The 23,128-nt window shown below is 41.8% G+C and overlaps 1 protein-coding gene across 3 annotated transcripts in view; it reads right to left on the bottom strand.

Annotated features, from left to right (window-relative positions):
• Positions 1–456: 456 nt before the first annotated feature.
• Positions 457–23,128, bottom strand: part of LOC119136751 — a 97,330-nt gene continuing 74,658 nt past the window's right edge. For 2 of the 3 annotated variants that reach the window (XM_037275464.1, XM_037275465.1), the window contains exons 7-15: positions 18,106–18,287; positions 10,032–10,288; positions 9,067–9,203; positions 7,748–7,869; positions 6,674–6,791; positions 5,892–6,212; positions 4,387–4,594; positions 2,684–3,173; positions 457–2,132 (exon numbers count right to left, since the gene is read on the bottom strand). In XM_037275464.1, the coding sequence (XP_037131359.1) occupies positions 1,173–2,132; positions 2,684–3,173; positions 4,387–4,594; positions 5,892–6,212; positions 6,674–6,791; positions 7,748–7,869; positions 9,067–9,203; positions 10,032–10,288; positions 18,106–18,287 (2,795 nt within the window). In that variant the 3' untranslated portion in view covers positions 457–1,172. The remainder of the gene's footprint in view (positions 2,133–2,683; positions 3,174–4,386; positions 4,595–5,891; positions 6,213–6,673; positions 6,792–7,747; positions 7,870–9,066; positions 9,204–10,031; positions 10,289–18,105; positions 18,288–23,128) is intronic. The other variant, XM_037275466.1, reaches the window with a different exon arrangement.

Genomic DNA, 23,128 nt, shown 5'->3' with positions numbered 1-23,128 from the left:
GAAATGCTGGATCCAAGCTAATGAAATTGGCATCAATCATGGTAGTTAGAAACATTTAAAGAAACGAGCTTTGAACACAAATGGCGCAGCAACACATGCAGACAGGGTATATCACACCAACCACAGACATATATTCTTCATATATATTACTGAAGCGTAGTTACAGCCGTTTTCTTTGCGTTTCATCATCGGTGTTTTAATCATATATTGCGCCTGGCACACACACGCTGGAAGAAACAACACAATGTCCACTGAATTGAAGCATGACATGATGAAAACAAGTTGACTTAGTGTATTTGATTGTATTTATGTAGTACAATACTCTAGTGGAGGGGTGTTTCAGGCACATTGTGATTCTCTAGGACTGTTGTATCATTTGAAAATGCAAATACCAGCAGAGATGTATCAAAATGACGTCATTATCATCTTCCTAATCACTGTGAAAAATCATTAACGTGATCAGTGTGTTCAGAAAAATGTATATAACAGATATAATTGGTGTAGTCCTTCATACTAATCAGGAGCCAAGTGTTAGTTTCCAAAAGATTGGTGACCCCTGCTCTCCAGTACTATTTTTCCAATGGAAATATTTTGATGGAAGTTTCTGGGGTAGCGGAACAAATGATTGGCCTTTCCGTTGATTCGCGGTCACAGAACGTAAACGTTTGAAGTCAAGGTATCACTGTATATTATTTTTCTTTCATCATCATCTTCCAGTTATTTTGTAGAATCACACATAGGTATGCTCAGAAGACCATCACAAGGTTATTCCTACTTTGTCACCGACCTAAACACACATTTAAACGACAATCCGTGTTTCCTCTTGTTTGTCCGGATTCAATTGTGTATTGTTTATCCGGGTTGCTTTTCTTTGTCCTAAATTTGAAGAAATAGTTGGCGCCGCCAGCCCGCCAGCCAGCCAGCCAGCAGAAGCATCCTCTGCATTGTCTGTGCTGGACCATATCAGTGCTTCACAACACTTATTGCTTTAAATTACATCAATCACTCGCTCTCCTTGCCTGGCTTTCTTCACCCTCCCTGGGCTCATTTTTCTCTGTCTCTTTTTATTACTTTGCCTCTTCATCTTTCTCCCCTTTAACTTCTCTTCACATGAGTCTAGTCGTGGTAGTCTTTTCATCATTCTCTTCCCTCCCTTGTACCCCTCTTTTTTATCACTCCTCGGTTTTCCCCTTCATATCGATCCCTCTCTTCTTCCTTTCCCCCTCTCTTTTATCTGGCTCCTCCTTGGGACTGTCTTCAACTCTTTCCTTTTCTTCGCTCTCTTTCTCTCGGTCTCGGAAGAGTTGAGCTAACTTGTGGAACTGGGGCCCCCACTCCTCCATTCCGGCACCCCAGTCCTCCTTATCCGCATCCTTCTCTCCTTCGCTCTCAAGCGAGCTCAGGGATCCAGCTCGGGACCCGGTACCCTCCAGGCCGTAGATCTGCACGGAGTCATACGGTGGTTGCGAAGGGTCGAAGGTGACCTGGGCGAGACGCAGGCGTAAGAATTCACCCACTCTCAGAGCCAAAGGGGGACCTCCAGTCCCTGGTGTTGCTCTGGCCGCCTCAATACCTGGAACCCAACCAGGGCCAATGCCCAGCACTCCTCCATAAGCTCCTCGAGGCTGACCAGGGAAGGGCAATAGCTGCGGGGTCATATCCATTCTTGCCACAACATAGCCACCCAAAGTCACCCGATCTCGCCAGTCTCCAATCAGACCAGGCGATTCTGGGTAGACAGGTGGACTGCCAGTCAGTGATATGCCACCAGCTTCTCTTTCGGGCCTTGCCACGACAAAGTTGCTCCCCATCTCTCGTCCTCCTCGCTCCAGACCGCCGGGGGACTCCTTCTGCCTGCGTACCTCCGCCTGCAAAACGCTGGCGTAATTGCGAACATTGGTAGCTTTCTGTTGTCCGTCAGCGGAGGGTGGACCACTTCCATTTCCGTTCCCTCCGTTGCATTCAAACTCAGGACCTTTTGAAGACAGACCGGCACGGGAAGCCTTGCGCCCCGCCGCGGGGAGGGTGGCCGAATCGCACACCCAGCCTCCTACCCCATGACCCTGGCCAATCATGGAGCCGGATCGTGTCAGGACCAGGTTATGCTCCCTCGGTAGTGTCTCCGACTGCACCTGGATGGGATGTAGGTGAGCACGAGAAGTTTCAGTCCGGGTTTGGAGTAGGGTGAAGAACTACAAGGATGGATGGACCATGGATGGAGGGTCATTTGGTAAGACAAGACAAAAACATGGCCAAAGAAGAGTGATGGCAATATCGATTGAGACCAAATGAGAGGCAGACATTGAGCAAAACAGAAAAAGAAAGTGGATAGATTCATTGATCACTGCCCTGTGAGTTGGAATGATTAAGAGATCAAATATTTGAAAATGAAATGACGACAGAGCATGTGCTTTGGCCTAAGAAATAAATACGGCACACAAAAGAGAATGAATGGCAGGAAATAAATGTGCTGACATGCCTGACTCATCACCAGCTTTGTCCTGAATGTACAAGATTAAATGACAATGAGTTCAACCCCAACCTGATGATTATTTCATATCTCACTCATTATTCAGTAGATTTGATTCATTCATAAAATAAAAATGCAAGTAATTATAGTCCGTGATTGAAATAATGGCAGGTATCGCGACGGAAAGTCTGAGCTCGATGAAAAGATGCTTACCCAGTCCATGTCATGACCGTGGTTGACTTTGTCTTCACTGCTGTCCTCAGTGCAGTTGCTGGATGTTCCCATCCCTCGCCGTTTCTCCTGGCTGTCACTAGTCCGTGGTGTTCCTTCATCCGATGTGCTCACCCCGCTTTGGGTTGCGGTGCCATCGCGGCTGCCCGCATGACTTCCTGTTCGGCTTCCCGTGCTGACATCTGTGGGGGTTATGTACACGGCACCTGACTCTATTGGGCCAACCATGGCACCTTGGTTTTGGATGACCAATGAGTGGTCCGGTTGGCCTCCGGGAAAGCGGTATCCGAGCTCTGCCAGACCCGGTTCAAATGTTTCGCCCGGTGTGCGGCGTAGAACTGGCAAGGTGTGGCTGCTGTAGCAGAGGCGACCGTAAAAGGGTCCTCCCGGACCGGAGTAGTTGTGTTCAACAACTGGATTCTGAGCCCAGCTGCAGGTGCGACTTTTATCCTGGCCACGTTGGCTGTAACGTCTGGAAGACACAAAACTACAGGCTGGAAATGACTTTTTTTTTTTTTAAACCTAGGAGCAATTATGCTAATCATTTGAGGAACAAATACGTTTTTATTTTGTGATAATCCTAGGGACCTGAAGCAAGGGTTTTTCCAAATAATAAACATACAAGGAGGAGGTTGATTGTAGCTAGAACATATTTTCGAATTCTATAGAACAATCATGTATTTGCGTAACTGATGACTTAATTCAGCTCACTTAGTAACAAACAACCAAGTCATCTTTTTTTTTTTTCTCTCTTAAATTTGCACTGCAAACTGATTTTTGTTTCTAGGCACATTTTCAGAACTTCTATTTGGAGGTTTAAGGCAGGCAATTAAGAGCAGGAGAAGTCAAATTAATGACGTCATCTTTTAATCAACATCGACTTGACCATCATCACGTAAGCGGTGACGATAAAAAATGCAACGTTTTTCAAGCCTTACACAGACTAACTGAATACATTTGTTTGGCAAGTGGAATCCATTGCAGGCAATTGCATTCTATTGGCGAGGGCGTTTCATGTACCTGTGTCTACCTCCATAAATTGCAAAAGAATAAATAATTAAAGTTTGATCAACTAAAGCCAGCCAGCCTTCCTTCTTTTTATGGGCTCTCAATAGGACTTGCATGAATTCACTGAAACTCATTATTAGACCAAAGGCAATAAAATGTTTCAAGCAACATCAAAGTGGGTCATTGATGTAGCAGGGCATAAACAAGCTCGAACAAAACAAGAACAACATTGTGGTCCACCAGGACTGCCGGCCGGGCTTGATAGCACTACACATCAGCCGTTTGATGGCGCCTGATTATGACCTGGGAGTTGTGGCTTGATTGCTTCCAAAAGTGGTTCAATTATTGTACCGGCCAAGATTAAAGCTTCCACTCTGAAGCAGTAAATTGTTCCTTTTAGTGTGCGGTAAGCAGCTAGTCACGAGCGAGGGGTGTCGCAATGAACTGAACCCATAAGTGTCACCGCACAAAGGTGTGTTGATGATGCATGAGCATCCGACTGCAGAACAAACAAATAGTTCCACTGACTCATTGCCTTCGATATCCATTTGTCATCATGATAATCAATCCACTGTTGAAATGTAAACTATACTCAGTCTACCTGCAGGCAGAATTTGGCTCCGCCTCTACAATCCTAACACATTTGAAGAAGAACAACATGAACCATATCAACTTACACGTTCCTGCTGTCCAGTGTGCGATAGCCTCGTGAGCGTGAACTGTGGGGGGCGCTCTGGAGCGCGGCAATATCAAAGGCGGCCGTGTCAGCCTCGCCGCCGCCCTCGTCGTCATAGGTGATGATGTTCTCACGGACGTCATCATCCTCCAGTGGTGACAGCGAGTCATGCTTCTGACGCCTCAATGACAATGACAGGGCACTCACTGCTGCGGTGGTGGGAAAATTGAGGGATGAAATTGAAAAGAAGAAGGATGAAAAAGGGTCAAAGGGGGTCACAGGGGAAATAAGGAGGAAGATGGAGGAAAATGAAGGAAGACAAAGGGGTGAGACAAAACAAATTCAGAGGCGGCCTTGGGTTAGAGGGCAGGTGTATCATATCAGCAGGCTGCAAGCCACCACTTTGTAATTGACTTTGAGCTCCAGCCAGGCAAATGGAACCTTGACGGTATTCTCCCATGACTGTGCAGTTCCAAAATGCACAACAGCGTTTGATGGGGAAGAAAACACACTGCGGCAATTTTGATGGATTTTCATTGATGTTAGTACATTTGGCTGGGGAGCTACGGTGGAACACAGCCAGTCGAGATGAGATTTGAAGGAATTGGAAGGAATCGGCCCAAATTCAAAAGCATTTTTATTCCATTTAATCTCAGACTGGATTTTGGATCAGTGCAGAAAGCAGGTGCGAGAGTGAAACGCTCCCTCCGATGCGCCCCCCAAAAAAAGAAATAAATGCCGAGAAAGTCGTGAGCAATCAAGTTTGGTTTCCAAAATCACACCGTAAAAGCGTCAATCCACACTCTGATCAAAAGTCACAAAATCAAAATCATTCTTGCCATTAAATGCGCAATTGCAATCTTTATTTAGATATTGATTGTCCTTGCTAGTGTGGACGAAGTCAGTTGACTTTATTGCTCAAACATTTTCCGTACTTGAATTTGGTCGACTTGTTTATCCGCTCAAAGGCTCTCTGCATCACCTTCACACATTAATGCCTCCCTCCCTCCCTCCCTCCCTCCTTTGTGATTGAACAGGTCCCATCCAGAATGATAATGTCCCTATCAACAAGGAATGAGCAGGGATTCAACGGAGTGAATAGAAACGACAAGCACGCTGGCCATGAACCAACACTTTCTCAGAAGCCAGACATTATTCAATGGAGTAGTTGTGAATTCCTGCTCAGGTGGAAGTGACATTTCATTGTGTGGCTACCCACAACACCAGCCAAGAAAATCAAGGACAATAGTTATTTTACAAGTGATTGGCAAAAAAAACCAAAAACCCTTCTATTCAAGCAGCTATGAAATATTCACACAACCGCTTTGATACTTTCATATGGAGATTTGGCACGTGAGCATGTGGTGAAGGATAAATGGCTGGAAAGTCTTTGTCTTTTGATATGTAGATTTGCGTCAAAGAGCTTTGTGGCATTTCTATAACTAAAGTATAAATTCATTTGTTTAAGAAAGAAAAGCATTCACTCTCTGTGACTTTGATACTTACCCAATAGCGTTGCAACGCATGCCAATATGGCCAGCAGAGCTGCAGTGCTGAGGCCAGGCGAAGGCGACGTGGAGTGCTGGGGGAGACAAACGGTTTCTTTTTCCCAGTCCCATTCACCTTCAGCCTGTTTGTCCTTTTCCCTCTCTCGAGTCTTTGCCCCTCCTCTCAGGCAGGGACAGACAGACACCGTGACAGTGCCGGTGCTGGTGAGACCTGATGTCCCATCTCTTAGAACCAGTGGCACATAAAGTGTTATGGTGGAAGACGGGGAACGGGACAGTGGCTGCAGCTGAGACAGCAGGACCAAACTTGCTGTGGTACCTGCAGAGGAGAAAATAAATAAAATCCCAATTTTCCAAATATTGACAGAATAACATTTGGATTTTTCTTGGTTCAAAAGATCCCAATCCTGATGTATACAGCAAAAAACAATTTGCTCCATTCTTGCAGGTTTGCACCATGTGATTAGGATTTGAGATGTTTTCATAAAAAAAGGCTTCAGAAATGTTAACGGCGCCAAATGAACTGTGCAGCCTGATCATTAGCATAACTATTAATCAAAACAACCCCGAGTCAAAAATGAAAGCAATTAAGTAAATGTCCAAAGAAAAACAAATTGGAATAACTATGCCGTTTTGTTGTTTGTTTTCCCTATTTGTTTTTTCTCCGTCTAGGAAGGGCTAGACATAAAAACGTGTCATTAAGAGAAATGAAGAAAAGAACATGTGAGGAAACAATGAAGGAATTGAGACAAATATCGTGACTTATAATTGAGTGCGTACCACCACTGTCCCTGACACTGAAGTTGAGGGCTGCGCTGGACTCCGGAGGGATGCTGAAATACACAGTGCTGTCATTCCCGCCTTCATCTCTATCAATCGCCCGCAACACCTGCACCACCTGAAACCCAGAGATAGAGGGGCCAGCAGAAATGGGGGGGGTGTGTGCGAGTGTGTAAGGGCAGGGTTGGAAAAGCAGCAAGATGAGAAAGAAAGAGTAATGAGAGAAACACACACACACATTGCTTTTTAGCAAGCAATAAGCCATTAGCCGGCGTCAGCAGAAATCAAAACAAGCCAAACAATTAGTATAGCAATACACGCCAACCGAGTGTAACACACACCAAATGAATAACTGGCTGACATGAATGGCCTTGCACAAATATGCTGCTATATGGCTTTCAATTTGGTAAGAGCATCGCTGCATTTGCACATAGTGGCAGCGGTAAGAAAATGAATGGGAAAGGATGTCTTACATCAGCCAAAGCTGATGGCTAATTTCTTTTTAATGAAAAACACCAGTCATTACTATGCAAGACATCCTTTTAGAGATGATTTGAGCGCACGTTTGGGGAATGCAGAGCCCAAGAGGTTTTGCATGCCTCGTGAGTGACTATGCATGGCCACATTATGGTATCGGTTGCTGTGTGTGAATATTGGATTGTGTTGTGACTAATGACTTGTCACACAGAGATACGTATGTGTACACACTGCAACCCATTTGAGGATACCGTACTTTTTTTTTTAATGTACTGTCGTCTCACTAATACCCAGTCATGTAACTGCTTAAAGACAAAAGTGGAAATTAAGGAGCGAGCACGGAGATGCTATGGATAGTTTTGGTAGGACTTGAATCAATCGGACAAATGCAAAAGAACGTTTTCGAGCAAATTCCTGTTTAACAAAGAGAAGCATTCCTAACAATGCTAATTTTGTGCTCAGTCTTTAGCAAACAAGGAACAGGCGTTTGTGAATTCTATCTTATAATATCGGATTGGTTGTTGTTTTACAATACACTGTGAACATTTGATTATTAATCATTGTAATTGACGACATAGAGCAAGAAAATATGAATACCTTTCCAATGGTCGATGAGTCACACATGGCCGTCGTGTACTGTCTGTCCAGCTCCGGAGCATTGTCATTCAGGTCCAATGTCTCGATTGCAACCGGAACCCGGGACACCTGGCTGGGGTTGTCTGAAAAAGCAATTAAGACACAGATTGTTTACAACACAAAGTCCACACAAAGCGCTCCAAATATAAAATTCGATGAAGAAAATTCCCAGAAGCAATAAACATCCCTTTGAATGCACACAAAGGTGCAATACGCACCCCATTAAATCGGCTCAATTGTACTTGTGGGTAAACGCAAGCATTTTGGTGTTAATCCAAACCTTAGCACTCAGATCCCATTTGTGGCTTTGCTGAATATAAAGTCTGATTTGGCTGCTGCTGCTGCTGCTGCAGCTGCAGCACTCAGGTCCTCAGCTGGAAAATATTGGATGTTTCCACTGCGCAAGACACACAAGCGCTCCATTCTGAGGAAGCACAACAGCCTGAAGTGTGTGAGAGCCACGATGCGGAGAACAGTCAATATGCATGGAGTTGCGCAAGAGTGGGGTTCAAATGGATTAGCGGAGGGTCTTCCGGAGCTCATTGGCTCGGATTGACACACTTGAACGCGCTCGCTCTCACAGCCGTGCTTCAAATGTGCCCATTCAGAGCTCACTGTTGCATTTTAGGCTGCAGTAGTGACACAATTCTGGCTAACCTGCACAAACAGAACCAAAATCAAGGTTTCCCATTGGTGAAAATAGCTCATAAAGCCATAGGGGTGAAGTGTGTGCCTGTGGCCGGCCATCGTGAGACCCGCTGAGCACACTGCCTCAACAATTTCTTTATTAGATGGGGCTCATTATTGGAGACAGAAACTTGCTGTGCTCCTCTGTCAACACAACACGACTCACACAGCAAGTCCGGAATATATTTGGAGCAAAGAGGAACTTTATCCAGGGGGAGACAGTTCTAGAAACTGTAGAAGGAATTTGGTGTGAGAATTTGGTATTTATTCGAGATGAGAAAATGAAGCTTCAAATTGGCCTCATGAACCGGTTGTTGTCTCCTCTAGATGGCACTGTTGGTTTAAATGTCAAGTCAGTGTATACAGTAACTGGTTCATGAAGCAAGTTTAAGGCTTCATTTCTTCACAGTAAATATGAAATTGAGGTCTGCAAACTTTATGCAAGCCGGATGTCTGCTCACAAATGAATTAGTCTGAATAGTTGGTGCAAAATGTACAAGTTATCATATTCCATACACATGTACAGGTTAAGCCAATATTAGAGCTGTATCCAAATTTCGTATGCTTTTAAATATTCAAAACACTCAACTAACCTCTCTGGGTGGCAATGATAGATATGTTGTGCCAGTGCTCACGTTCCCGGTCGAGTTCCATGGCTGTGGTGATGAGGCCGGAGTCTGGGGTGATGCGAAAGAGAGCCTCTGGATCGGACTGAGGATCAATAGAGAACCTGGAGAAAAGCAAAGAAGAAAAATAGCCCGCGAGAGAGAGAGAGTGAGAGAGAGAGGGAAAGTAAGGCACAAAAAAAGCAGGGCATAGAGAGGTAAAGTACAACAAAAGAGTGACGCTGAAGGGAAGAGAAAAAAGCAGGAGAAAACGGGGCTCAGTGTGCAAGGGAGCGATAAGAGGAAGTCTGCATTCAAATGGCCAAAGTATTAATATAGGGAGATTATCAAAGATGATAGGGAGTCTTTTGAAGTGCTACAGATCATTTGAATATCTTTTTTATACATCGTTCCTCCCCACACACTTACTCGTAGCACTTTTGCCCATGCTAATTGGGAGTACATTTGTGTTGCAGACAAATTACCGCCTTGCCATCCTCAAAACTGTTGGAATAACCTTCTGCAACAAAAAAGCTTAGGATCTGCACAAGCTTCTGTGGTTGCTTTCTGGCTCTGGGGAACACTGAGTGGGCTTTTGGTTCGCTTCAATAATTTGTTTAGCAGTAACCGTTGCTAAGCTTCAAGCCAAGGGGCTGAATATCCTCCATTTACAAATGTAGCTGGAAATCAATGGTGATCTTTTTTCCTCAGAGAGATCAAATGAAAAATACAGTAGTGCTGTTATATTATGATAAAAAAAATATTTAAATTGGGAGTTTGGTGAAATGATAGCACTTTGAACTCTCAAACAAACGCAATAGGAAAAAAAATTTTGAAGGCAGCTGTATTTAAAAATGGACGTGTGCGTCAAACAAAATCACAAAATGAATATATACGGATGTTTCTTTTCGGTTTTGCTGTGCGCTCTACACTTCTATGAAATTGGAATATACCTGATGTTATTAGTCAGACCGGTGTCTGGGTCAACAGCACTGACTCGGCCCACAGTGCAGGCTGGAGGGCAGTTTTCCGAAACGTCCATGTGGTAGCGTGACCTGGAGAACCTTGGCGGTTCGTCCGCATCCAGCACCGCGACTCTGATTGAAGCTCTGTCTTTAATAGATCCTCGACGCAAAAAGCGAGGGTCCACGGTGGGATTGAGAACCTCCACAGAGAAAGAGTAGGAACTGCGGCTTTCGTAGTCGACGGCCTGGAGAGAAATTAGGAGAGAAAATGAACCACTTGAGCTTTGAATCCATTGCTGTATGGATTCTGTAATGGTAGCAATTGAAAGAGGATCAATATGCAAATGAGATTTGTTTTCCCCTTTACACGCTATTTTCAGCCTCCAAATACTGCAAGTGTTTGTTTGCATATCAATAGCAGAAATATTTAAAACAAATAATTACACTGGTCAATTGCAAAATTTAATTAGACTTATTAATTAGGCTTTATGTGTCTCTCAATATACATTATTTTTTGACACCTTTTTAGTATAGTAGCTAACGACATTTTTTGTTTAAGTTGGACCTATGAAAGATTGTGCAATACAGATTTCACCATGGGTTGTAATTTATAGCTGTGATGTTTCAGAATAAAAGATCGGTTTCCGAACCGAACCATTAATTCATAAATATTACTACATATTATTTTGATGACACTAAGTATTAGTGGGCAGAGACTCAATTGAAGAGCACGCAAAGTTCACACAGAAGGGCCTGTTGCTGCCTCGGTACAATTTAAATTGAGACATTACCATGACAACTCATCTACTTTGATCATCATGATTGCGTGGAAAGCCTTCTTTACGCCAGAGCAAACATTGTGTTTCAGATTGGACCTTGTTAGCGTAATAGTTGCTTGTTCCAAATGACTTCTTTATTTATTTATACTTATTTGCCTAAGGTGGCCGTGTAATTGTGAGCCTGCTATAAGCAACAAAATATGAGCTCTGATCATCTCTGCAGAGCAGCTTGTTACAGGGAGTGGACAAATAGACACGCGTAGGAGATTGTTTTGGTGTGGAAAACATCCACGAGGGTGGCTGTGTTTAGGAGTTGCTCCGAGTGGCCCTTTTTCAATGTGTACGCTTTTAGATCTTCTGTCACAGCTGTACGTCTGTAAGCGTGTATCATTTCCGAAAAGAAATAGGATCTCTGGCTTTGCAGAATATTTGCTATCAAATTCCAGTCGAAAAAAAAATAAATGTGTGGATTCAGGCTTCAGTGGGAATATTGATATCCTGCTTCCTCCTCTCTTTATTTCTAATCTCTCATTTTCTATTCCACCACATCCCCTTCTCCGTGAGCTGTAAACCTCAGCAAACTGCATCGCAGGAAGTCAGCACTTTTCGGCCAGAAAAGAGAAATGTTATATTGAAAGAGAGAAAACAAAGTCATTGCTGGGATACTCCCACAGAACAAAACAAACGTGTTGGCGAGAGAGGCAAAGACAAAGACAGTGGGCGTGCATTTGTGTATTGTGTCAGGAAGAAAAAAAAAAAAAAAAAAGTTCTCTTAATATGGTTCCTATTACAGGAAGGAGTCGAAAATCAGTCAGGGGAGGAGAGGTGTCGCTTGCACTGTGAGTATACACTCATCCTCATCGCCCTCCTTTTTTCATCCGGCACATGCCAATTTGCCTCCCCCATGCCGTTGTGACACACTCCATCGCCCACCCATCTCTTTTTCCTAATGTGTCGGTGAAAGGGGGGAACGCTCGAACAAACCACACAACACACACTCAAAAGCTTCACCCTCATTCGTCCGAACAATGAGGAAACACTTATCTCCCACTACATCAATTATTTGACTGGCGTTTATTAATATTTTCATTTTCACTGGTTCACATTTTCACATTTTTATATTCCGCACCCTCCAGACGCTCAGTTTTCAATTCAACATGATTGGAGTTAATAATTCTTCAGGGTCTTTTTTGACATTCTCTATAAGATAATCCATTTATTTGAGCCGTAATGAGCAGGCCGACTGGCAAGCGGTTATTTCCCCGGGAGGTGCGCAGCATATACATACGGCTGAGTGTGCGTTAAATTTCCTCATGAGGGATTAAAATGACTGAGGAAACAAATAATACACAAGATTTTATAGAGTGGAATTCATGGCAGGTTGTTATAGAAGATCACACGGGAGGCAATGTACTGCACTAGGCTGGTAAATGTTCAAATGAGGGCTGCGGACGGATGAATATAATCGTGGATGAAAAAATGTGTTCTCTCTCCAGACAAACAACTCGTCCATCCACCCGTCAAGCTCTTGAAGCTTGCACAACACAACAATCATCGAAGACAGCAATGAGTTTGCAAAAAAATACAATCTGGAGTAGAACACACTCAAGGCTGTGGAATTTCCATCTGCCGTGTGTCAACAGTTGAGCCGTTTGATTTCCTGTGGAGTCAAATCTCAGGGACTCAAAATGGCCCAGTTGAGGATGTACTTTGCAGCAACCAAGTAAACACGGGAGCTGTTGGGGCTGCATTTCTACACAGCAGACACTGATTGACTTCACTGATCATCCATCACCGTCTGCTTTGGTCTTGCCACAGAGAAGGACAAAGACATTGTGCAAAGGAGAGTAGAGATGGCAGAAAGAAAACATCACCCTCTTGACGATTGCACTGACGAAGAAGCGGGTCGAGGAGATCTCAGGCTCATCTTAATCATGGGCACAACCTTAATCTCCTTCAGACATCAAAACCACCATGAGTGACCACCTCCAAAGAGTAGGAGAGAACATACGTATCACAATCATATCACTGTACTCTTTGCAAAAGACTTGATGGAACAGGGCACAGCAGAAGAAAACGACAGAAAGGCCAGATTGAAATATAACACAACGTCGAACTCAAAAGTTCATGTATCAGAGTAGACACCCAAGTTGAATCCAAGGCCCTAGCTTGAGCAATTTCCCCTTGTGGGACTATTAATGACTTAAATAGAATCGAATGGGTACACACAGCAGAAAACAATTTTTGAAATGATTTTAAAATTGGGATTATAACAAAAAAAAAAGTTGCAATATCTCACTGTTATTAAAAGGAAAGACAATATAGAGTTTTGCTATCTTAACAAGTAACATCGAGTTGACACATTATTTTGCTTTTGTGGGCCACATACGGTGAAGTGGTGGGCCGGAACCGGCCCCCGGGCCTTGGGTTGACACCCACCCGTGCTGTAACGGAATGCATACCCTGCTAGAGAGAAGACCAATGGGAATTTGTTTTTATATTTTTATGTCTGGGTATTTTTCCCCCCGAACGCTAACACATTCTGAAACATCTAGTTGATCATACTGTGTAATTTCCATTTTTAATGCTTCTGACAATTAGAAAAAATGAATTAGCTAACCAACTAGCTGGAGTCATGATGCAGAAGAAGCTGACCCAGAGGCAGACATGCTCAGTTTACAGCGTGGGTGTGTTTGGCTCAGTCGACGCACAAGACTCGCCGAGCTCGGCAAGATGTTACACGGTGGTTCTCCAGCCTGGCTGTCTCTTCTGTAATTGATGATGTACTGAAAAGTCAATGATCATTTGAACACAGAGAGAATCCTTGTGCTGACCAGATAGCGTGTGCATCACACATTTATTCTTTGTGTGTGTCCTGCTGTCCTTGGTCTCTTTTTTTTTTTTTTTTTTTTTTACTGTACATCCAAAATGAAAAGCATAAATTGCATTTGTGTGATGACAAGCGCTTTGGACATTTCTGACAATCAGCATAACTCCACAAATTGAGAGAACAAAGCATCTTGGTAATCTCCCTTTTGACTTTGTTCTTCCTCTGCTGTCGTCAGTCTTCTTCTCTGATAGACTCATGTTATGCATCACCCTTTTTCCCCCCCACCTGCTCTCAAATGTAGAAAGCTTCCAGTTTTCAACTTTTGACCAGGACATTGCTCACTCTCTTCATTCCCTCCATGGCTTTCTTCCTCTGCGAATAGGAACACAATCTTTCCTCGTGAGAAAACAAACACAGATAATCCTGGGCTCGCTGCTGGCGTGTGACCGTGGATTAGCAAAGCGTTTTAAGTTGGGGCATATGGAAATAATAACCTCAAACTGGCATATGCACATGCTTGCTTGTCCCTCAGGTATATGGTGAGATTCTGAAGGTGCATAAATAATAGGCTGGCAGAGCTCACAGCTGTTCAAATGGAACACACCTCAAATGGGAAGCTCCTGAAAAATCATTAGCTTGATTGATCTCCATGAAGTGGATAGAAAAATGCACATGCTAGCTTTTTGCAATGTAAACAAATCAGACCAAGAGCCTCTTCCACAATAAAATGACCTATAACTTGTAAAAAAAATTGAAATAAAGAATAAATAAATAAAGATAAAGAATAAACAACCAATAATTGCATACATTTGCACACCCCGAAAACATTTTTTGCAATATAAACAAATCAGACCAAGAGCCTCTTCCACATTAATCTGACCTATAACTTGTACAAAATAAAGATAAAGAATAAACAGCCAATAACCTGCTTGCATAAATTTGCACACCTCGAAACAAACAGTTGTACCCTGAGATGAGAATTGAATTAGTTCCACGACCACACTTGTAACTCCAAACACCCATTTGAAATCATCTGTTTCCATTCCAACCAATGTAAATACAATTAACTCGTTCCAAAATGATGAAAATGATTTTATTCAATGCAGAAAATGGCACTGCATGATATCTATCATACTGCATAATATGTCGTTTTTAATCATACTGTTTATTGAAAGATTATTATGAATTGTACTTGTGTAAAGAGATAGCGGATTGTGTTTTTCTCAAACCTTCGATTATTTGAATGAGTAGTGAACACCACCCACTAGATATTTCCCTCAACCACATTAGAAGGCACTACTGAAGTCAAGGAGCAATTACAGCACAGAGGCCTATGCTAATTCTCCAATTACCTTCCACTTCTACTTTTGCCTTGTTCGTATGCTCCATCAAAACTCAATTAGGTGCAATATGTCGAGCATTTTTCGTAAATGAACGGGCTGCGGGCTGCATGCTCGCCAATGAATAGAAAAACACAAGAATTAAAAAGAGACATTTGATCAATCTAGAAATACTGAATTCATTTGAAATGTATATTAATGCGTGTGAGAATAAGTCTTAGTCACAGACAACAATCCTGACTGTGTGCCAAAGATCTTTGTAAGATGTGAGTTTGCATTTCAACTTGTGCGTTTCATGTCGGCACATCGCTCAGAGACTAACTAAATGCATAGAGACAGTGGGCTGATGATGGCAGGAGAGGGCGAGGAGGACAATAGGAGGAGAGATAGATGCTTTCTTATTGCTGTGGGACAGAAAGTAAATAAGCAGTGATAAGCAGCAGGCAGCTTCAGCCGCCAGCTAGACTCGCAGGATTTTAATGACCCGCCTTTTCGCATTTCCATGTCCTCCCCATGTTTGGCTGTCCGGATGCATCTCAGCTTCTTTTGCCTGCAGTCTTCTCATAGTCTTCCAAGCTCATTTGAACTATAGTTTCCATGGGCTCCTTTTCTCTATTTTGGCTTGAACGCACCTGCCATATGACATCTTCCTACTGAAGTCGACAAGCAAGTCGCACTCAGCATCTTTCCTTCCATCCTTCTTTAGCCAGCAATCTCACCTCATATCCTCTCTCCTCATAGTTTGAACAAGGTCAAGTGTGTGGTATTATGTGCCTGTGTGCACTTGTCTCTCGGTGCTTTATCAGTTGTGCGTATCCACTCGTGTCCGGAATTTGTATGCGTGCAATCTTTGATTGTCTGTCGAAGAGATTCAACACACAGCGGCGAGGTGACGAGCAGAGGTCAAGGCCAACTTGGTGGCAACACAAATTGTTCCGCTTGGAAGTCTCTCCTGCTCTCGGGGGGGGGGGGGGGGGGGGGCAAACACATCATCTCATTCAACACATCAACCTGCTGACTGCACATATTGACATGGAGCACACAGCTCATTATTGCCTTAAATGAAATAAAAAAAAAAAATGAATGCAGTTTCAAAAAAAAAAAAAAATCTAATCAGGTTTGTTGTGCTATTTGTTGGATAGATTTGCTCATCGCAGGCATTCGATCCATTTCATGGAGACGTCAGTAAATAGGAGCTCACGTCATTGCGGCAAATGTCTACTTTCAAGGGGGATTCAATTGAAGTCAAATATAAAGTCAATACGGTAACGCAAAACAACATCCCTCCCAAGCACTCTGACAGACTGCGGTTGAATAGCACAAAATAAATCGGATGTGGCTCAGGTCCAATGTTGAAGTGTGATTTTACTTTCATAGGCAATTGATCACTTTTTTGCCTCTTGTTGCTTTCAGACCACCTCATTGTCAAAGGTTTTTTTTTTTCTATTGGACTTGGATGTATAAGTGGTTTGTCCGTGCTTCTCTGTACCTTTTACCTTCTGTCCTAACACGTAGTTTCATCTAACATCCTTGTTCCGGCACTCTGTCCTGTCACTGCTTCACAGGACCTCATTTGAGCTTCCCTCTCATCTTCTCCACTTTTTATTCATCCCTTTTCTTTCTCATCACTCTGCGCCTAACTTTCAATTTCTTTCTTCCAGCATGGTGTACTATAGCTGCCCTCTCCTCAATTCTCTGCTTCACTTCAAAGGAGATTGGTGAAAAACAATCCTGTTCTGCAAAACCTCTTCTAAGTTTGGATTGTTTTTCATGAATCCTGCACATCTGAGCTGAGACAAATCAAAAGAATGGATTTGCTATGCACGTTCTATTTACATTTATACCAACTGAAAATAGCTTGTGTTTGAGGGTGGAACAACATGGATCTCAATAAAAAGATCAATTGATAAATATGTAAGAAATAGCCTTTTTGTTTCACGACCAACTTCATTCATGTTGGCCATTCAGGCAATGTATATGACGTGTTTCAGATTGTACTGATTCTTTTCAGGTCTTCCAGTCATCACAACAAGAAATAGGGGCGTATATGAAAAAGGGGTCTTCCAATTGCAATTCATCATTTACAGATTGCTTCAAACTTGATCATTCAAAATAAAAAATGGCAGTTTTCACTTTCCTGATTAAAACAAAAAAACATAAGGTGATCTTATATTGACTGGAACAGATTGATGGCAATTTCAACTCATTCCAAACGTGAAGATTCATAATTGAAGGTGCCGCTGTCGGCTCAAATGAATACCTCTCTGAAAAATTCAATACTAAGCATTCATATCTTTGTGAAGACAGAATCTTTAATTACTACATGGGGTCTCTCTGAACCAATGCTGCGATTAGTATATTATACTAATAGTCGCGTAGAGGGGCAACTTCTTTCAACTGTATGTCTTGTTTAACGGTAATAATGGAACATGTTATTATGTCACAAAAGAAGACCTGATATATCAGTCAGCCTTTATGCACTTGTGCTTGTGCTCGTTAAAATCACATACCGGGGTGACGGTATAAAGTGAGCATTTCTATTTTTCAAATGTCCGACTTTTGAGCGGCTGCATAATATCTCATATAGTCCATCCCCCACTCACCACTCAGTTACTACATGTATGATTGAGACCTACTTGTCCATCCAGAAACAGATGTGCATGCAGTATGCACTTGACGAAACCGTAATGGTAAGGAGCAGGTGACTACACTCATCACTCGTCTAGCCACACATCTTCATGAAGCTGGAATTATTCCAGATGACAGCCACGTTAGCAAATGACTGCTCAAAATGGTCATAATCTATCTTTGTACTTTGGGGAACTATTAGCCAGCTGAACACAGAACGGAATGGCAGTTTTTCATTCTACACATATAAATATTCTAAATGGAAACTCTGGCTGAAAGACAGCTATAGCTTGTCATAATATAATTCTAACCCATTTGGAATACATTTGATGATTTTTTTTGGTGCTATAGATGGACTGAAAGTGCCGACAGTATTTAGAAACAACTGTTCTGTCAACACAAAGCTCCACTATTATGAAAATGGAGCAATTTCATCTTTGATTTTGATTTGATGAAAGAGGCATTTTAGTAGATCCTTGGCTCACCTTGTTTAGTATGAGGATGGCCTCTTGGTTGACTCCTGTGATGTTGAACGTGTCACCCGTCTCCCCCTCCAAGATCGTATACTCCAACTTGGCGTTTTCGCCAAGGTCAGCGTCGCTTGCTGAGATACGTCCTATTTCAGCACCTGGGATGGCTAGCTCCGAGACAGAGAAGGACCACATACCTAAGGCAGAAAATGGGAGAAATATTATGAGGGAATCTCATGATTAGGGGGAAAAAAAACATCTTAGATAAACACCTCAATTTTCTTGAAAAGCGTTTCAAAATGATGCTTCTCACCTGCTGTGTAGCAATATTTAAACCGATAAAATTCTATTTAGTTAACACAGCATTTGATTTTACATACTTGAGGGTTAGAGAGCGATAAAAGAAAACGAGTCTTGTGCTTGAACACTCCAAAGTGATGTTTTAATAAAAATGTAATTTAGGCCAACTAAATTTACTCTCTCTCTATATATATATATATATATAAAAAAACAAGCAATGACAACTTTATTTGCTTACAAATCTAAATGGAGCTGAAATAAGTGTTGTACATATAAAGATTGAACATGAATTGACGACCCACAGTTTAAATTCATTGGTGAAGGGAGGAACATGGATGGACCTGAAAGTTAATATCAATGCAACACCAAGGCAGAGCACATTATGAGTATTTTCCACTTCTTGTGCTGTGTTTATTAAAGGGAGGTACTGTTCCTTTCTCAGATAATTCCCTCTGATAAAAGTTGATATTATTACATTCGGTGCCAGGCTCACATCAAATGCATATTTTGAACAGGTGTGCAAACAAATGCGTCTGGCATCGACAGCACGGCGTCAACTAGGCGTTGTGGCAATGACAGAACTGAGAAGGAAAAAAAAAAAAGGATCAAAGCAATGTGCTCAAAATCTTCAGATCGGCATTTATGTCCATACAAGTAAATGTAATGTCACACATTCTATTTCAAAATAACAATTGAAATCTTTATTGTGATATCTGAAACAGCCTTTTTCCTTTCTTTTGTTTGGGTTTGCCACTCCATAAATTTCATCTTGTCAGTATGGAACCAAGATGCAATTCGCTTTTGGTGTGGCCATGCAAGCTTTGGACAAAATTGGCTGGGCGGAGAGCAACATGTGCCGACGTCCCTGTTACACACACAAAACAGACAGGATCATTCAAACAGAGTTGTTGTCGATTAGCGCTCAAGATGATCTTTAAATGTGGGACAGAACGCCCGTCTCACAAACATACTGAGCTGACAGCCGCCACTTCAACAAGACCATCATCTGGGCCAACAAACTGTGTAAATCTGACTCCCCAGTGAGATAGATGCTTTACTTTGAAGATCAGGATTTCAGTTTAGATATCAAAACCAGCATGAATTTTTTTTTTTTTTAACTGTTGAATCTGAAAGGCAAGGTTTGCAACTGTGAATGATGTTCAGAAAATGTGTATCGGCAACTGAATTAGGTTTGAAATAGAAAGCCAGTAAAGAAACTGTTCAAATATGATTACATTTATTTTAAAGGGCGACTGTTTAACTCAAACGGCTTGAAATATCTTTACACTTTTCAAAGTGACGACAATTTTCAATTTCAATATTTTAGCAATATTTTTCATATTTCATATTTTGCTTTCACGAGCCACATAAAATGACGTGCCAGGCCCCATTTGAAAATCGGGAATTTGCCTAAAGATGTTTATGATTCATGCTGTTATCAAGTTTCCTGTGAGTAAATATTGGGCTAACAGGAAAACTCCACCAAAAGCATAAGCAGAACTCGATTTCAGGAAGATGCAGTGTTGACATTTTTCTCTGTGCCAATTTTTTTTCTCTTCCCCCTTCTGCATATTGAAACAAGTAGTCAACATAACAAAGAGGAAGCTCATCTGTCAAAGGAGCAATTTAATGGTGTATCGGATTAATTGAAGCAGAAAAAGGAAATGTTGCCTCTTACATGTGAAATGGAAATGAAAACAATGTAATCCAGTTGAATTTATCGCAGCACAAATTAATCGATTTGGGAATTATGTGGTTTGATTATTTTAATTGCTGCTTGGTTGTTTGAAGAAAGTCTCAGTAAAAAAAAAAATAAAAATTTTTTTTTTTTGGTGCTTAATACTAACAAGATTGGGGATTTTAACCAAATGATTCTCAGTTTAGATAGGAGGAAAAAACCAATATCATGATTTATACAGTACTTATTTTTGTATACATACATATTTATAGTGGCTTTGGATGATTAATATTTTTCAATAAAATGTAATCACTGAATACTGGCCCCCATGTACGTGACATGTTTTGATCAGGTTCATGCCGCACTTGTCATAACAATTGATTTATTTGGCAAGATAACGTGAAATAACTGCGCCAAAAAAGGTGGAACAAAGTAATAATCCCCCTCAAGGTAAATGCCAAATATATCAGTTGGATAAAAATGAGTTGCTGAGTGGCAGTTCAAATGAACTTTTGATCACTTTTGATTGATGAGTGATATCTGCAGATATATTTGCTTTTTGTTTCAACTTTTAATTTGATTTATTCGTTGTTCGTCGTTATTAAGTTGAGTCGTTTCTGCTTGACTGACTTACTTTGTTTCTTTTGCACCTGCATAGTGAAATAAATGACTTCTTCATGTGTCTAAACAAGTTGAATCCTTGAAAATATATTTGTGGCATCAATATTCTTTCTCAACAGATGCAGCTGATTTTCTAGGATAGTGTACACATGTCCTTGGATGCAATTATAAAGGCAGATTTCATTTGGTTTCAATCGTTTTGTTTCAGTAGCAAACGTCACATAGTCATGATTGTAATAAATGTTTTTGTACACAGTGTACTTGACAAAAAGGGCAATCAGTGACAATAAATCAGAGCTAAAAGCTATTTTATGTGGCGTGATTACCACCCTCGCCATCTGGGATTGACACGGCGATACGCGGCTAAAAAGCAAGCAACTCAAACAAGCCTTTTGCTAATGAGATAGCAAATTAGGAAACTTATTTGCATGACAGAGACGGTGCTCGCTATTGATGTGTGCAATTGTGGAGACACACAGTGTGAAGAGCCTCTTGTCACTGACGGAGCAGTGCAAAAGCTGATGATGTAAAAAAAAAAAAGCTGGATCGGAGTAATTATCAGCTCCAAAGAGGCAAGCCATTTGAAAAAGAAGCCACACATTGTTTCCACCTGTGACGGTTGGAAGGGAAAGAGTCAGGCTACAAGAGGATAAAAGGTAAGAAGCTGATTGGCAGTGAAGGAGCTCAATCCCATTTGGCACACGCAACAGCAGTACGAGCCTCAGATCAAAATCTCAAAGAAGATAAAAATTGAGAGTGACTGGGTTGTGTCCTCTACCGCTGTTGCGCAGGTAAAGCAGCAAAGAGACTTGACTGGCGTACAGATGCAATGCCTCAAGTTATAGTCCCCATTGAGCTCAGCCATAAGTAAGTTTTGAATGTCATCCTTCACTCTGTATTTGGACACGACATCAGAAACAAGTAGCCGAGATATTCACTCATGGGAGTTACATTGGAAGACAACATCATTAAGACTGGCCTCTTAGATGGCAAAGAAGAAGAAGAATCCATAATGGCTGACGAGACATAAATACACGTGAAATAATTCCCGGAATGAAATATTTTTATCTCAAGTAAAAGAGGGGAGCTTCAAGGAGAAGGCTAATCAGATGGAAGAGCCGATTGTGGCTACAGGGAGTGTCTGATCAGTTGGGCAACAAAATGAGAGATGACAACTCCATTCTCTGCCCAGACATGATTTCATTTCTGGAGCGTGTGGATAAGACTTTGACTTCTATTGCAATGCTATTAGCTTTAATAATGAAGAAGAGTCACTTTTCTTTCTCACTTTCCAAGCAAAGCAATATAAAACATGGCTATTTATCTTGCTTGCCTTGTGTTGCAGAGCATCCGGATGTCATTACGGGGCTCTTTTCCGCCGTCACTTGCAGTCGGATGAAACTGAAAATGGGCCTCTGTGTGTCCTTTCGTCTGTTTATAGCCACTTAATTAAGCACCCATACTAAATTAAATATGACCGTCCCAACCCCTAAACAGAAATTCCTTTGAATCTTGAACAATGAGCGTCAGGCGGTGACATGAAAACAAGATACAGTACCAGGACGACACGATCAGGAACAATAGCAATTCTGTTCTGAGCAATCCTTCATAAAGTCTCAGAAAACTCAAAGCAGTTCATGCTTTGGGAAATATAATTAGGATGTTTCAGGTGGATCCAACGTGCCAGAAACCCTGGAGAGGGCCATCAAATTGTGAAAATGTTATATATCTCTTCTGATCTGCCATAGAGTCTCCCCTGAGGACCAGGAGTAGTGTACGCTGCTTGGATAACTCAAATAACTCTTTCTTCTATAACTCTGTGAAGAAATACAATACATCAGGTCGGGAGTTCCAGTGAACAGGAGAATATTCTCCCGTGTGTTAAGCTCTGAAAAAGTGTGCACCGTTCAGGCTGCGCAGATCCTTCCATGAACTATCCGATCCCTGTCAGAATCTCCTAAAGATGGAAGCAGCTTTTCTTTTTTCCACTCGAGACTAGGAAGTCTCGCACCCCTGTGATGGTGGAACATACATTGCGCATTTGGAATCATTTCAGCTGCCAGTGACAGACGATTACTGTTGTCGTGGACTCAGCTGACTCATGCTGACGTACGGGCACCTATATTCGCTTTGCCCACTGAAGCATTTCTGGATGCTGGTGGTGACTTGGAGTTCGCGCTGATTGCAAACAACTTGGTGTCTTGGAGTTATAAATATTGAATCATTTGTTATCATTTGATTGGTTGTAATCTGAAGCTCAAGCAAGTCTGATCAACAATCACGTGCTTTTCTGATGCATTGGGATCCAAATATGCACTCAGTATCCTGAATAAATGATATTTGGGGGGATTTGGAAAACACATTCTCCAAGAGAAATTTTCTATTGACTCTATTATTTTTTATATTTACTTTTTAATTTTTTATTTTTCTTTAATTAAT

Source organism: Syngnathus acus, chromosome 17 (assembly GCF_901709675.1).
Source record: "Syngnathus acus chromosome 17, fSynAcu1.2, whole genome shotgun sequence".
Lineage (NCBI taxonomy): Eukaryota > Metazoa > Chordata > Actinopteri > Syngnathiformes > Syngnathidae > Syngnathus > Syngnathus acus.
The sequence above is the reverse complement of the archived record's forward strand: the minus strand, read 5'-3'. Positions and strand labels throughout refer to the sequence as shown.